Genomic DNA, 16,745 nt, shown 5'->3' with positions numbered 1-16,745 from the left:
CTCTGGCTCTGGGTGTAGCACCTCTCCGTTCTGCATGGAGAGTAGGTCTTTCCTCTTGCCGAATCTGTGGGGTGCACACTGTGTCATCTCCATGATCTGCGAGTACCATGTCTGCCTGGCCCACTGTGGCGCGACCAGTATCAGGGTCATGTTGCTCGCTCTGCACTTACTCAGCACTCTGTGCATCAGTGGTATCGGGGGAAAGGCGTAAGCAAATTATCCGGACCAATCTATCCATAGGGCATTCCCCAGTGACCCCTCCTCGGGCTGTCTGGATGCGAAGTTTTGGCATTTTGCATTCCGGCATGTGGCAAACAGGTCCACTGATGGTGTTCCCCATCTGTCGAACAGCCACCTTGTCTCCTGAGCATTGAGCTCCCACTCGTGGGATGCCGATGTCTGTCTGCTGAGCCAATCTGCCTGTATGTTGTCCTTCCCTGGTAGGTGTATGGCTAGCAGGTCTATTTTGAGAGGGATGGCCCATCTCCATATCTCCTGCGCCAGCGTTGAAAGCGGGGCTGACTGTGTGCCCCCCTGCTTGTTGATGTAGAACATCGCGGTGGTGTTGTCTGTCTGTAGCAGCACCTTGTGTTTGTACAGTCTTGTTTGGAAAGCTTTCGGTGCAAGGAAGATTGTCTTCAATTCTAGGTAATTGATGTGCCTTGTCGCATCTGTTGGCGTCCACAGTCCCCTCACCTTGAGCTCCTCCATGTGAGCGCCCCATCCCTTCAGGGATGCGTCTGTGGTGATGGTCACTGTTGGCGTTGGGGGCTTTAGAGGCTTTCCCCTTGTTATGTTCTCCATGGTCCACCATGTCATCTGCTTCTGCACTGCGTGCGTTACAACCACTAGATCCTCCCAACTGCCTGTAGCTTGTGACCATTGCTCCTGTAGCCATTCTTGAATGGGTCTCATGTGGACACGTACATTCGGCACCAGGTGGATGCATGATGCCATCATCCCCATGATCTTGCTCGCAGTCCTCACTGTCCGAGCTTGTCCCTTCCGGTAGAGGCGAGTTTCCTTCACCATCGCCCTCGCCCTCTTCTCGCTGGGGAACACCTTGCCCTGTAAGGTGTTGATCTGTGCTCCCAGGAAGATCTTCACTTGTTCCGGCTCCATTGATGATTTCTTCCAATGGATGGAGAACCCCAGGCTTATGAGCGTGCTCGTCACTGTATGTGCGTGCTGCTTGCATTTCTGGTATGAGTTTGCTTTCACCAGCCAGTCGTCCAGGTAAGGGTATACGTGTATTCCTTGCCTTCGTAGGTGCGCTGCGACTGCTGCGAGGCACTTTGTGAAGACCCTTGGTGCTGATTTTAGCCCGAAGGCTAGTGTAGTGAACTGGTAGTAGCTTTCTCCGATGGTGAACCTGAGCATATGCTTGTGCTTTCTGTTCATTGGTATGTGCAGGTAGGCGTCTTTGAGGTCTATTGTGACCATGAAGTCCCCGATCTGCAATTGCGGGAGCACCTCTTGCAGGGAGGTCATTTTGAATTTTTACGTTCTTATGAATTTGTTGAGGAACCTTAGGTCCAGAATGGGTCTCATTGTCTCGTCTACCTTTGGCACCAGGAAGTACGTTGAGTATATTCCTGTGTTTCTTTCCTTGAAGGGTACCCGTTCTATGGCCTGCTTCCGCAGGAGTTCCTTTGCCTCTTCCTGAAGACACTCTAGCTGTTTGCTTGCTAGTTGTTTTCTCCTTGGTTTTCTGCTTATTGGCCTCCCCTCCAACTCTATGCAGTATCCGAATTGGATGATGTTGCGGATCCATTTGTCTGAAGTGATTTCTCTCCATTCCTGGAGGTAAAATCTTAATCTTCCTCCTACTGGTGTTATGTGGTCGTAGATGTCTAGCTTGTCTTGATCCCTCTGTACGTGCTGCCCCCTGGGATCTTTTCTGTGGGTGGGCACACGGAGTTTTTTGAAGTCACTTAGAAGTGGGCTGCTGTCCCCCTCTTCTATTCTGGCCACGTCCATTTCCTCTCCCTCGAAAGGACTGGCCTCTTTGTTGGTATTGCCAGGACTGCTTCTGCTGACCCTGCTGGGCCTGCGAGTCTGTCTGGTGCGTTTGTTGGAAAGCCTGGTGTGATGTACCTGGCTGGTTTCCACCTCTCCCGCCAGGCGCCTCCGTGACAGTGTGCCCCTTTTGCTGCCTCTGAACTGCAATGCTCCCATGGACCTTGCTGTTTCGTTATCCTTCTTTAGTTGGCTGAGCTTCTCATCAACTGTTGTTCCGAAAAGCGTGTCGCCGTTGAACGGTGTGTTCAGAATGCTGTGTTGCACCTCTGGTTTGAAACCTGAGATCCTTAGCCAGGCGTGTCTTCTTTCAGTGACACCCATCATCATGAGCCTGCTGGAGGTGTCTGCTCCATCAAGGGCCGTCTTAAGGCAAGAATTTGCCGCGTTCTTCCCTTCTTCAACCAGTTTTTCGGCCTTCTGCCTGGCATCCTGGGGCAGGTACTTCACCAACTGCCCCAGCTCCTCCATGATCTGGTACATGTGCCTGTTTATCAGGGCGTTGGAGTTAGCCATGCGCCAGTTGGTCGCGGCATTTCGTTCGATCCTTCTGCCCACCAGATCCATCCTTTTGCTCTCCTTATCTGGTGGTGGTCCAGAGGTAGTGGGTACGTTAGCCCTCTTCCTTGCTGTGGCCGTGATAATGGAGTCTGCTGAGACCATCCCCTGAATGTAGGGTGGGTCTTTTGAGGAATGTTTGTATTTTTTCTCTGTTCTGGGAGTTACTGCCTTGCATGTTGCGGGCTCCCTGAATGCTTCCTTCCCCTGGGCCAAGACGCTGTCGAGCATTGGCAGGTACTGGCTCTTTGTTTGTGTTGGGATCAATGTCTCTAGAAGGAAGTCTGCTTTCTGCTTCTCTTCGTCGAGCTTGAGCTTGAATGCCGCTGCGGCAGACCTTATCACCGAGTTGTAGGCCCCGATGTCGTCCGGCGGCGAGGGCCTCGAGGGATACGTGTCGACCGCCTCCTCCGGGCTGTCGGTCTCGATATCCAGGTAATCCACCTCCTGTAAGTCAGAGGGGGCCGACTCTGCGTCCGTCCTGCTGTCCTCTTCCTCCCCATAGTTGTAACTATCGTAGGGATTCTCGTACTCTTCCTGGTCGTCGACCACCTCGACGTCCGGGTCTTGTTCTTCGACGACCTCGTCTTCCTCTTCGACCACCTCCACCACCGGTGGCTTGGTCTTGTAAGGGATCGTGAAAGCTTTCATCTTTGCGTCAAATTCTTTCTTCCGCTGCACGATGTTTTCCATTTCGGCCTCGAGGCGCCTTCTCTTTTTCTCCATCTCGGCCACGTGTTCCGCGTCGGATGGTTCGGCCGCTCTTTTCGGCGGTTGGCTCGGCGCCGTGCCTTTCGGTGCCGAAGTTTTCGACGTCGAACCGGATTTTGGGTCTCGCGTCGGTAGTTTAGGGTCCTTGTCCCTCGGCGTCGATCGATCCTTTTCGGGGACGATTTTCGACGACTTCTGCTGTTCAACAGCTCTCGGCGCCGGGGACTCCTTCTCAGAGGATCCGCTGGGCCTGTGAGTACTCGCGGACGCCTGATGCTTCGGCGTCGGCGCCTTCGGGGCCTTGGCCTCGTTTTTTCGAGACTCAGAGTCTCTCGGGTTCTTGGGGGCCGGAGAGTTTCCTACCTTATCAGAAGTCTTCGTGTAATCGGTCTCTACGACCGTGTAGCTGTGGTCTTCGGCGGCAGCGTTGTCCTCTTCCTCGGAAGACATCCCCAGATCGTAGAGGGACGGAGTCGGGGCCTTCCCCTGCAGGGTGGCGTGCGCTACCCTCTGTCTCTCTCTCACACGAAGGGTCTTCGGGGTGAAGGCGTAGCAGGCGTTGCAGTCCTCGCTTTCGTGATTCACCGGTAGACAAAGGTTGCATACCGGGTGCTGGTCCTTCTGCGCATACTTGTGGTGGCAGTTACGGCAGAACTTGAACGGCGTGTTGTCCATCATCGAGCGCTCAGGGCCTCCCTGGTCGCGTGTTCGTCGACGGTCGTCGAGGATCTCGATGAATTCGCCTTTTCCTTTGCTGACTCCTCGTTGATGAAGTCCCCTGGAGTCTTCAGATGACTTTCCTTTGTGTTCTTTCTCCAAAAATGTCTGGAGCCCAAACGGGAACGATCCAGATCCGACCGCGGAAAAAAGAATCTGAAGATGGCGCCCAAGAGTGGGAGCTTCCGCAGGAAGCATGCCGACGTCACCGGAAATACACCCAGGAGGTGAGACGCCGACGCCCACCTGGGCTACAAAAAAAAAACAAAAAAACAAAGAAAAGACTACGAATCCGGACCCAACCACAAGACCGCGGAATAATGCACAGCATAGTGAATCCAGAAAGATTCACGCTGCAAAACTGACTGCGCCTGTCTGGGTTGTGGCTCGTCTGCGGATGCCAACTGCACAACAACTAGTGATGGGCCGGCTGCGGGACAAGCCGCAGCATGGGCAGTAGAGGGCGGAAAGTCTAGGCCCCTCGGAAGGGCGCCAGAGTGGAAGCATGGAACCGCAGGCGGCGGCCCTCGCAGCCAAGATGGACACTGTGCTCGCAGCAGTGGAAAGAATCGGCACCACCCTGGAGCAAACTAAAGAGTCCCTAGAGGCAAGGATCAACAAAGTCACGTCAGATTTCACCCTTCTTCACGCGGACCACTGAGGGCTAGCCGAGAGAGTTGCAACGCATAGCCAAGCGCTTCAGGAGATTCAACCTGTTGTCCAAAACCATACTATAGCGCTACAAGACATGATCGACCGGGTACACGCACTTGAAGACCGGATAGAAGACGCGGAAGGGCGCTCCCGGCGCAACAATTTTCGCGTGGTGGGCCTTCCGGAAGGCGAGGAGGGCAGAAATCCAGAGCAGTTTGTCGAGCGCTGGTTACGAGATCTCATGCCTCAGGGGGCGCTGTCACAGCAGTTTGTCGTGGAGAGGGCGCACAGGGTGCGGGCGTAGAAGCCCAGGCAGGGGGCCAGACCTCACCCGTTCTTTTTTAAACTTCTCAACTATCAGGATAGAGACGTGGTGCTACGTGAAACCAGGAAATCAGGCGACCTGACAGTGGGAAGTAGTCGGACTATACAGCAATGGTGCAGAGGCGGAGAAGTACCTATATGGCAGTGAAGCGCCAACTCAGGGAGCTGGAGCTGCCTTACTCCCTGTTGTTCCCGTCCCGCTTGCGAGTGGTCACGAAGGAGGGAAGTCGTTTCTTCGACTCCCCATCGGAAGTGTGGGACTGGCTGGAGGAGTCGGGACAGTGGACAGGCACGAGAACCCCAGGTTCGGATTACGGCGGCAGGCCGGAAAGGCGATCAAGGCGGAGTAGATGGTGGGGGACACACCAGGCTGCGAGGCTGGGTCCGGTTGTGCTCAGCCCAGAGAAAATCAGGATGGAACGCCAGGAAGCTCTTGAGGCCGTGGCAACCCTTGCGACAACGCACAACAATGGCCGCATGGAGATCCACGCGCGCAGCGAATCGGGAACCAGTGATCCGTCATCTCCATCCACCGTGATTTCTGAGGACTTGCATTTGCCTGTGTTGACGCCCCAGACTGCTGACCAACTGATGTGATATCCCAGAGCTGTGCGGAGTCTACACACGCCTACAAATATACATATGCCGAGAACTGTTCTGTCTTGCATATGCCCGCGCTCATGCTGTTGAACTGTGCTGTGCATCAGAGGCGCCCTTGAAAGATGGTGAGGCGCATGTGCACAGCTAGGGGACAGCTCGCAGCACAGGGGTGGGACGCATGGCGCAGTCCCTCTCTGAAGACCTGGATTAGCCTGTGGTGACACCCCAGACTGCCGACCAAATTATGTGATATCACGGTGCTGTTACATTCACACATGGCCCACACACATGCATACGCTGAGAAATGTTTTGTCTTTTACATGCCTTTACTCATGTTGTGGTTGAACTGAGCTGTACACTGGAGGCGCTTTTGACAAATGGTGCGGCGCATGCGTGAGGCCCGGAGGGGACAGCCTGATGAGGGCGGGACGCACGGCGCAGGTGCTACACACGCAGGCTCCCCACCACTGTGGCACGCTCCGGACCTGCGCGTTAGATTACGGCATGACACACTGCGCACCTCCCGCAAGTACAGGAGACATGAGAAAGGGGGACAGGGCAGACGAGTTACCATCAGCACACACACCCCACCAGGCACTATACTGGGATAGCTCACTACTACCTGTATTGTTTCCAAGTTTTGGACGAATGCCCTTTCGGGGAACCGCCCCATTAGTTACATTGTTTGCAGTTGTTAACTTGTTTACATGGCAGCACATTGATATGCTCCCCGTGGACCGCGACCCCCTGGTGCGACCACTTTGCCCCGCGCCGCACCTCATTCTTCAGAATTATCATGGCACACACTAACATTGTGACTTGGAACATATGTGGCATGCACACACCGTCAAAGCGTTATTTCATCTTTTCCTACCTACAGCGAATTGCCCTCCTCCAGGAAACGCACATGACCCAGACGGACCTGGATAGACTTCGCAGGCGCTGGAGGGGGCAAGTAGACGGCACCATTTTTTCGGCGCACGCACGGGGTACACTGATCTGGGTGAGGGCGGGCATTCCCTTCAATTGTGACATGGTGGAGGTGGACCAGGAGGGAAGGTACACGCTGGTGCGAGGGAAACTAAACGGTCAAGAGATGCTGTTCGGATCGTTATACTCACCTAATGTGGACCAGCCGTCCTTCCTAGCACACCTGACGCAGCTCATTTACCCTTATGCTGGGCTCCCTTGGTTGCTGGGAGGGGACTTTAACATGGTGCTGGATGTCCAGCTGGACAGATCCTTCCCCCCCCCCCTCCGTGCTGCAGTGACGGAGTCCAATGCGCAGGCGTTTAGAGACTGGCTTACACACTGGGCGCTGCAGGACCTGTGGCGCATCCTCCACCCGACAGATAAGATCTACTCCTACTACTCAGCAGTACATGACTTGCATGTCCGGTTAGACAGAATGGTGGGTTCCCAATCACTGCTCCCACTTATTACACAGTCAGAATACCTGGAGCGGACACACTCTGACCACAATCCTTTGTGGTTTCAGATAGGCTGGGAGGCGGATCGCCCGCCGGTGCCCACGTGGAGGCTGCAACCTAGCGCGCTAGAGGACCCGGAGTTTCGCTCTTCCCTGCGTACAGCCGTATTAGCATACGTTGACATTAACGAAGGTACTGCGAGCAAAGCATTGGTGGAGTAGGACGCACACAAAGTGACTGTCCGCGGCCATTGTTTGGGGGCCACATGGAATATATGTGGGGTGCTTTCTGACTCCTTGGCGCGCTTGGAAGATGAGCGTCTGCAATACGAGCGGGAGGGAGAAGGAGGGGGTTGACACTCGGATAGGTTGCAGGATCTCCGCGCCCAACATGTGGAGCATCTGGAGAAGCTACGGTGTCACAATTATGCAGCACACACGGCTAGAACGCAAGCTAGGGCGGACAGAGTGGGACGCCTATTGGCTTGGTTAATACGACAGGAAGTCCGCCGTGCCCCAATGGGGGCAGTTCGGGGAGGGGGCGGGACGCTGGTGTACACGCAGCGTGAAATTCATCGGGCATTCACCGAGCACTATAAGCAGCTGTATAAGGCCCCAGGCACCTTCTGGAAGGGTTTTTGGACTCTATCCAACTGCCAGCACCCTCCAAAGAGCATATGAACGCACTCACTGCGCCTCTCTCCTTAGAGGAAATTGGGGAGGCGATCCAGTCAATGGCATACGGGAAAACGCCGGGCCGGACGGTTTGCCCGCTGAGTCTTAAGTATATATATATAATAAAAACGCAAATGCAGCCTCACACACACCAGAGCTGAATAATGCTGTAAGGATTATACCATAAAGAATACATTAGAAACAGGGAAAAACAACAGCAGAACATGTTTTAAAACTGTTTTAATGCTTAGAATTCAGCACAAACTCTCAGATAGGACTGAAAGCATAGACAGCTCCCAGGCTGCATTGCAGAAAACATAGCCTAAAAAGGCTGAAAAGCTAACTCATAGCAACATAGAGATAAACTGGCACCGTGCTTCAGGGCAGTCTGCACAGCCTAGGTGAGGGGTCCCTAGGGGACCCTCTTCAATCCCCATGTCCTAGGTACCCTGGGTCCATTTACTAGGGTCTTACAGGGGGCCTGAAAGGCCAATTGGGGGTAGAGGTTTAGGGAAAGAACATGGGTACTGGGAACCTGGACAGCAAGGACCCAGTACTCCACAGTTAAAGCTGCATCAAAAGCCAGGCAAAAAGTGCAGGAGTACAGCAACATAACCCCATTTTTTCACATCAGGGCTATAAAAAAAAACTAATTTATGGGCAGAGCCTAATGAAAACAGCAAGACAAAGGAGGAGCGAAAAAGAACTGGAAAGGTCCCTGACACCAGGGAGTGAAATGCAGTTTTCCATAAAGCAAAAAAATAGGATAAAGTGATGCAGCAAAGGAAACCTTAGAGAAACTAGCCCCATATTGAAACAATACCCCTGAGAAGCTACAAATATGGAATACCGCTAGACAGCTGGCTTCGCTGCATGGGCACTCTTTCACTCTTGCACCAAATGTGGCATTGCCCCAAGCTCCAACAGGTACTGGGAAATGTTCTTAAATGATATATAGATGAGATGATTAACTGCCCACTCTCGAGGCTCTTGACTTACAATATGTTTGGAGTGGATAATGAACGCACCTACCCACTGAAAGGGGCAAACTGATCATGCTTCTCCTATGACAAATTGAACAAGTGATTTTTGAAGCAGGGAGTTCAAACAATTCCTGAACACTATCAGTGGCTCCATATAATCTGGGAGATAACAGGCATGGAAAACATCTCTATGACACAGGAAAGGGTGAACGATATTGAAAAAAGATCCATGCCTTACTTGCCTGACCAATAAGTTAAAAGAACTTACCTGTCCCTGGTATCTTAAAGTAGTATGGTTTGTTGCCCCATGGAAGGGAATAACGCAAGCATATTTAGCCATGTTGCTAATGATAAGAGGGGGGGGGGGCAACCCGCACCTTGCTCAATTCATGAACCATGCAACACAAACAAACATAAGTATACAGGAAATTAACATCTCACAGACTGGACCTGGGTAGAGGGGAGGGAATGGGGAAAAGGAAGGGGCCATGTTTCAATTACATTTTTCTGTGGTTCATCCTATCATCCTAACAATTGTAGGCAGGTTATTTACCTGAAATGAATACAAAGAATGGATTCTAAAATACAGCTTATTGAAATACTGATGCTAGAACTCACTCAAAGGAAACAGGATTTTCATTATTCAGCAAATTTGCAATCGCTCACATTACAGAAAATAATTTTCAAATGCCCATGTAAATGATTTCTGGCTTTTGAAGGCTGATGGCTGAGGGTTCTGCAATCGATTTTAAAAAAATGTGTACAGTTGAACACAACAAGCAGCATCTTCCAACTTGCTGGCTTCTCTGAGAATCCTATCTACTTCTAGTAGTGTGACGCTCATTCAATTACATACCTAACCCCTGGAACATCCTTTTCTCTTCTGTCAGATGCCTCTTGAATTTGATAACCTTTAGAAAATTTCTCAACATGGCAATTCACTTCGACAGTTATGATCTAAATGACCTCAGAATTCAGCTGGATCTGCCTCCGTTTCAGGAACCCACCAGGTGCCCTTTACAAACAAGAATTTCGAGTGTTGCACACAGCACTTCAATACACCCACATGGAGATTTCACCCAATGCCCATTTTAAAATCTCATTATATTCTTCTATGAAGGATACTCAATAGAAAATGGGAAAACCACAAGTGTCCATAACTACTAATGTAAATTACGAGATTTCAGAAGAAAACAACATGCAGAACTGTACCTTGGAGAAGTAACCAACGATGTGGGCTCCCTGCCTGTCCACTTCAGTTAATATATAGAAGACGAAGGGCTCCACGTCAAAGTACAGGGTCTTGTGGTCGAGAAAGAGTTTAGCCAACAAACAAAGGTTCTGGCAGTAGATCTGATGATGAAAGATCACATGCAGCTAGTCAGATATAGCAGGCTGGCATCTCAGCCAAAGCAGAGTGTTTTCATTCATTCATTATAGCAGACACCCACGGATAGTTTTAGGTCAAGGTACAGCTGCTGCCACAGCATAAACTCTGCACTTACCAACAATATAAAACAGGCTAAATAAAATTAAGGCAGACAAACAGGTATATTGCGGGCAGGGGGGGCACAATGGCTTCAAAATGTCAACACCTACATGACTTATTTAGAGTACATTCTCAAGTTAGTAAGTTCAATATTCTATAATCAAGTCTGTTTCATTTAACACATTCTAATCCTCTCCCAAGCTAAAAATTCATAATTGTGTTTATCTTGCAGGAACCGTTGTTAATGGCATACAGTAATAATGTAGTCGAATTGTTAAGCGTCCCATTGGGAAGGTATTCAATAAAAAGCTATTATTGCACCCATTCTTCCCAGCTAGACAATATTACTTCAACCAGTCATAAAATCTGGCAGCACAGTTTCAGCAAACATTATCATATAATCTAGCGTCAAAAAAAGCTTTCGCTGATGCTGAACACCTGCAAAAAGCATTGGCAAAGCCAATATTTCAGCAATAGTAGCCAAAAGGCAAAATCTATTAGCTTTATTGATACTAATGAGCTCACTGAAGTATCCAGGTAAATGCGTAGGTGGCCAAAATATTTAGAAAACAAAGCTTAATTTTGTTTTTTTAAAGTGTTATTCGAAAAATTGACATTTTCTTTAACTTTTCTAAATTCTATTTTGAAAAGAAAAACAAAAAGGTGAACAGAGCTAACTCACAACCATAGATATAAAAAATAGTTCAACTTTATGACAGGTACGACCTCCATGCATAACACATTGAACTACTTTCTATTTGCATACTTAGTGGAGTAATATGCTAAACTCAGTTCCATTTTGTTCACAAGGACCCCAGCCAAGATGAATAACTAATCGGGCAACACTAGGAAAACTATAGTCATAATGTCATGTGCGGTATGGCTACACTGGCAATGAACATGCATGTTTCTATCCAACTAACGGCTAATAGGACAGATAGAAAAGACCAAATAATGCAACTGTCCAGATTATGTTTCACTAGTTCTGCACTTTACAGTAGTCTGCCCAGAAGAGGGGTTTCAAATGAAGGTCATTTTGTCATGGGTCCTTCCAACTACTGACCTGTAGAATGAAACTCGGTCTTCGCAGAGATGGAGGTGTTATGCAAACAGATCTTGTTCAAAAGATAAACATTACAAATGGGAAAGAAAACGTTACTTACCTGTGACTACAGTGCGATATTATCTTCCAAAGAGTCACATGAGTAAATTATTGCCCAACATCAAGCAAAGGAACGTTTGGCCATGTAATGTCATGGTAGTATTCCAGTAGAGACTGACATTGAAAAAGTAAAAACACCCATTGCCTACAAACAGCCTTTCACTTCACTTTATGTCAACAAGTACAGTCAGTGAGGTGGAGGCGCCACAGGTTCCAACTGCTCAGAAGCTCCAACCGCTCAGAGGCACCAACTGTCAGACTTTCATAGCTTGTTTCATGACATTATCTGTGACCTCATAAAAGGGGAGGAAGAATCTATGAAGACAGCAATGAAAGACAACAGTAGTTACAGGTAACTAACCTTGTATTCTCCAGAATTGAATCTTTCATCGATTCATATGATTGACTTATGGTTTTAAAGCAGTATATTAGAGTTAGGCAAAAACAAGGCTTACCAAAATGAAATTAGTTGGGCAACACTACCTATCCCACTGCCATTTTGGGTTTCGACTAGACATACTGAGAGACATGTTGGGCAAAGATGCGGGAAGAAGACAAAGTGGCTGCTTTTCATATGTCCAGTAGAGACGCTGCAGCAAAGTGTGCGACTGTGGCAGTGATGCCTCTTGTCGAATGAGTCCTTACTCTGAGATGGTGACCGTTTGTCATGACAGAATGAGATACATGCAGTATTCTAATGTACTATGTCCAGTTTTGACAAATTGCATGATTTGTTGGAGTATCTGCAAGAAAACTGACTAGTCTTGCAAAAGTGCTTTGTTCTAGCAATATAGAACTTTACAGATGATTTAAAGTTCAAAGAATGAAAAGAGGTTGCTGTCACTATAGATGGTTGTTGAAAGAAACATTGGTAAATTATTATTTTCTTTTCGATCACATGGAATTAGGTTGACACCTCGGGTATGAAACCAGTCTTCATAAACACAGTGACTTTGTCCTTGTCACATTTTAGAAAAAGTGGCTTTATAGAAAATGCTTGTATTGTGCTGATGCTTCCTGTGGATGTGGTAATTGATAAGGCAGAGTTCCATAACAGCATCTCAACAGAAGCCTTATCTATAAGCACAAATGTTCTTTGATAAGGGCTCCTAGCACCCTATTGAGTTCTCACTAGAAGGGAAGGAAATGGGCGAAACAGAGCTCTCAAATTCTTTAACCACCCTAGAGGATTATAAGGATGGTGTGCCGGACGTTATCTGCATAAAGCCACAGCATATACTCTAAAAGTAAAATATCTCTAGTCACTCTGCTAAATATGGAGGATGAGGCAGTATCTCATATGGACGCATATGAACAGGGTTAATATTACGGATGAAGGGGGGGTGTTGTCAACTGCAGAGCAAGATTGCTGCTTGCTAAAGCGTCTCTCACCTGCCTAATCCCCTAAAATGTGGTCTTTAATCAGCCTACCGCAGGCCCATTGAGGCAGATTCACGACCTGGAGGCTGCGGGGATGCCAGAGCTGTTCTCAACGGTGTCCCACTGAGGGAAACAGCCGACATAATTCGAAGCAGACTGGTGTGACGTGGGATACCACGGCCCAGCTTAGAGGCGGCGCTGGAGATTCAGCGAGGTGTGTGTGTGCAGAGACGAGGATCCGCCCGAGATCAACAGCAAGCAGAGGCAACCCTCATGAAAGTTAGAGTGGGGGCCGCCAGACTCAGGCTCCGTGAAGCCTTGAATGAATGCTAGCAGCGGGGCCTACTGCAGTAGAGAGTGTCAGGTCTTGCCTCTAGAGAGCAGACAGACAGCATACCAGTAAACAGGCGAGAGGAGCCTGTAGGAACCTGGCTCTGTACATACTATACCAAAGTAAGGTATAGTGTGCACAGAGTCCAGTGGACCCCCAAAGGCTTACAGAGGTAAAAGTAGATGATACCATACTCTCTATTTGTGGTAGTGTGGGCGAGCAGTAAGGCTTTATCAGAGGGTAGTGTAAAGCATTTATTGTTCACACTCAGGCAAGAAATAATTTCACACACTCAAAGACTGAACTCAGACCAATTGTTTGCATCAAAAATATTTCTTTGCTGAATTTTTATTTATAGAACCAATCAGGACTTGGTACAGGTAAATAGGATTGTACTTTTGTAGTCTGTAGACAATTTGTGAGAACGAGGTGCAATGTTTGGAGGATTGGGGGTGAGATCCAGGCAATAACCATGTTGGTTAATTCCGATCACCCATTTGTCGGTTGTTATAGATTGCCAAAAGGGGAGAAATTGCTGATGTGTTGCTCCGACAGGTGTGGTATGGTAGGAGGGAAGCGTGGGAAAGTCACTGCTTGCTAGGGGTAGGGGAGTTACGGGGTGTGGTGCCCTTACCCCTCTCTTTAGAGTTTTTTCCTCTATATCCTCCTCGGAAAAAACATCTTGAGGAAGAGGACTGGTTATTACTTTTGTAAGAGGAGGTGTTCTGGTCTGAGGGTGAGGGTTTGGACCCTGCTCAGTAAAAGGAGCGATAAATGGAGCCTCTGTTTGAAAGAGACTGGATCACTCACATGGACTTATCCACTTCAGTGTCTTTTTTTCATTTTATCAAGCGCCTGGTCGACCTTAGGACCGCAGAGATGTTTTTTGTCAAATGGTGCATTTAAAATAATATTGTTGGACTTCAGGCTTAAACCCGGAAATCCTTAACCAAGCATGTTCTTTCTTGTTAATCCTCCTTACCCTAAACATGTTCTTTCTTGTTGGGCCTCCTTGCCCAAAACACTATTAGGTTTCCAGAGTTAATTGAGCATATGCTGATGATCCCTATGAACCATGAAGTGTTCTATTGGTCAGGTTGTCAGAATTTGAAGTCCCAATTTCCCGATATGACCAACTGTGAGAAACACATGGAAATCTGGTTGCCCTAGACCTATTCCAGTACTTTCTAACAGTGGTTAGAAACAGACATGAACAACACACAGAAAGTGGGCATGCTCGCAGAAACATAGCTCCTCTTTCATTTCACACAGAGTACTTACTTTATGATCTCTGCCATCCACTTCATAGACTGAGATGTTACTTTTACGGTAGATTTCTTTCCCGGGCGGTTGTCTCCACTGACAAAGTCCCTTGTGAAAGAAAGTAACTGACTTTAAAAAAGAAGGTTTAACATATCGTGGACAAACAAAATGTAGCATGATTCATCACAGACTTTTCTCTGATATAATAAGCATTAGAATATCTCTTCACAAGTGCAAGATCCTAGAACACATTTTCTTGAATAAAATTCTAAAATTGATCTGAAATAAAAAGATGTCTTCACCAAGCAACTTCGGTTATAACACCAAATTTATTTTACAGCAAAAACGCAAGGAAATCGTACACATAGGCATCATCTTCTAAACAAGAAAAATTGAACTACTTCATTGGGGAATTCAGATAATTTACTGGTCTAGAATGTAATGCAAAGTAATTAATTAAATTTTTTTTTAAAGGACGAGCCCAGCTCGTCATGAGGCACAGTGGAGCTGTTCTCATTACGAGCTGGGCTCGTCATAACGGCTGCGCCACTCCCCCGTGCGGTGAATTACACACCTGTGCGGACGTTCTAAGGGAGTGGGCGGAGTCATGACGAGCCCAGCTCGGCATGAGCACAGCTGCACTGTGCCTCATGAGCACCGCGGTGCCGCGCGCGGCCCCCCTCCCCCCGCACAGGAGGGGAATTACCCCCGCGGTTAAGGGGAGAGTTTCAACATTGTTTTCACAGAAAGGAGGACTGGCTAATTGTGTGCTACAAGATACAATATTCTCCCTCAAAATTGTTTACTATCACTTGGCCACTGGGCTTCATGTCTGAAGCACTGAAATCTTACAATTGTAAAATTCCATTTTACTTCTAGAACGTTCATGTGTTTCTTTTCTTTGTTAAAATGTTTTCATAACAAGGAATAACGTTTGAGACTAACCTATAAAAAAAAGCAAAACCCTTTAAAAACTATTTTTAGAGGTAGTGAAGCCTACTTCAGACCCAACAGCTAAGCCTAACGAGAGCCATGTATGTGCAATTTGTTTTCCAGTAAACAAACTCACCAAATTAAAACAGGAGGCAAGGGGTACTAATTGTGTGGTATTTAGTGTAGGAGTGTTTCGTTGAGATGGGATTGTGGGTTATGGAGTGTAATTATGTGGAGTGGTATTGCATGGAGTGGAGTGTAATTATGTGGTTCAGTGTTACATTGTGTGGAATTATGTGGTGCGGATGGGACTTATGTGGGGAGTGTGGAACTATGTGTTGCGGGAGACGCTTCGTGTGACCGGCGGGCCTGGGCAAACCGAGTGGGGGCAGGAATACATAGCCCAGAAATCCCTCCTGAGACTGGCAGCAGCCCCTCCCCCTTGACACCGGGGGTTATATCTACGCCTCGCGCCTCCTGCTTCGCGGGAGACGCTTCGTGTGACCGGTGCAAACCGAGTGGGGGCAGGAATACATAGCCCAGAAATCCCTTCTGAGACCGGCAGCAGCAGCAGCCCCTCCCCTTGCCTGGGTGGATAAAACCAGCTGACGCCACGCGCCTCGCGGGACGCGTGTGGGTGCGCGCCGGGCCAGGCCCGGGCAAAGGGCAGGCCCTCAGAGGCCGGAGGAGGACGGGACGGGCCACCTCCCTTGACCTTTCTACATCACTGAGGTAATGAGTCTACGACCCCGTTCCTACACACTTGTTAAGGGATATCCCCACTGGACACTAGCCGTAACCTTCCAAATATCCCCAGATTGTCTTGTTGTCTTGCAATATTTTAACACTAGCAAACCCCATCATGACTCGCAAGGGGGCTACCAAGAAACCTATCAGCCAGAGAGGCTCACGTCCTGGGTCACAAGATCATGGCAGGTCATCTCCGTCCACCGCTAACACGAATGAATCTTGCCAGATTACAGATAGCACACCCATAAAGCAATCTCCCGAACTAACGAATAGTACAGCGCAAAACCTCTCGCTACTGGAAGAGTTAAATTCTCTTTGCAAAACTAGGTATGTCATTGTAGAAGATAGAAATGAAATCAAAAGTCCTCCAGCTTGCCGAGCTGAAATAACGAGTACACCAACTCCAAGCGTCAGCCCACTGGAACACCCTTCATTACCCAAAAATGCAAATACGCAAAATATGGCAGTTCCACTGCTCTCATCCAGTAAAAGGAAGTGGGATGGGGCTAATCCCATAGGGAACGAACCCAAACTACCAAAACTGTGCTCTAGTCCTCCATCGACCGTAGCTAATCCCCCCCTAAATTCAGAGGAAAAATAAGACCAACTAGTACCTCCTTTCAACTTGACTTTTCTGTCCCAGATCGAACAACTGGTTAGATCAATCATTTCTAAGTTGATTGAAAAAATTATCACTCTAGAGGATAGGCTGCTGGGAATAGAGAAAAGTATCAAGGCCAACTTACCTCCCACTGGAAAAATTGTAT

The 16,745-nt window shown here is 48.4% G+C and overlaps 1 protein-coding gene across 2 annotated transcripts in view; it reads right to left on the bottom strand.

Annotated features, from left to right (window-relative positions):
• KAT8 (lysine acetyltransferase 8) overlaps positions 1–16,745 on the bottom strand; it is a 340,257-nt gene that overhangs the window by 188,275 nt on the left and 135,237 nt on the right. For both annotated transcript variants that reach the window (XM_078652506.1, XM_078652507.1), the window contains exons 6-7: positions 14,314–14,403; positions 9,883–10,023 (exon numbers count right to left, since the gene is read on the bottom strand). In XM_078652506.1, coding sequence (XP_078508632.1) covers positions 9,883–10,023; positions 14,314–14,403 — 231 coding nt within the window. The remainder of the gene's footprint in view (positions 1–9,882; positions 10,024–14,313; positions 14,404–16,745) is intronic.

This window comes from Lissotriton helveticus, chromosome 7 (assembly GCF_964261635.1).
Source record: "Lissotriton helveticus chromosome 7, aLisHel1.1, whole genome shotgun sequence".
NCBI classification, from domain to species: domain Eukaryota; kingdom Metazoa; phylum Chordata; class Amphibia; order Caudata; family Salamandridae; genus Lissotriton; species Lissotriton helveticus.
Note: the sequence above shows the minus strand (reverse complement) of the source record. Positions and strands in the feature narration are given on the sequence as shown.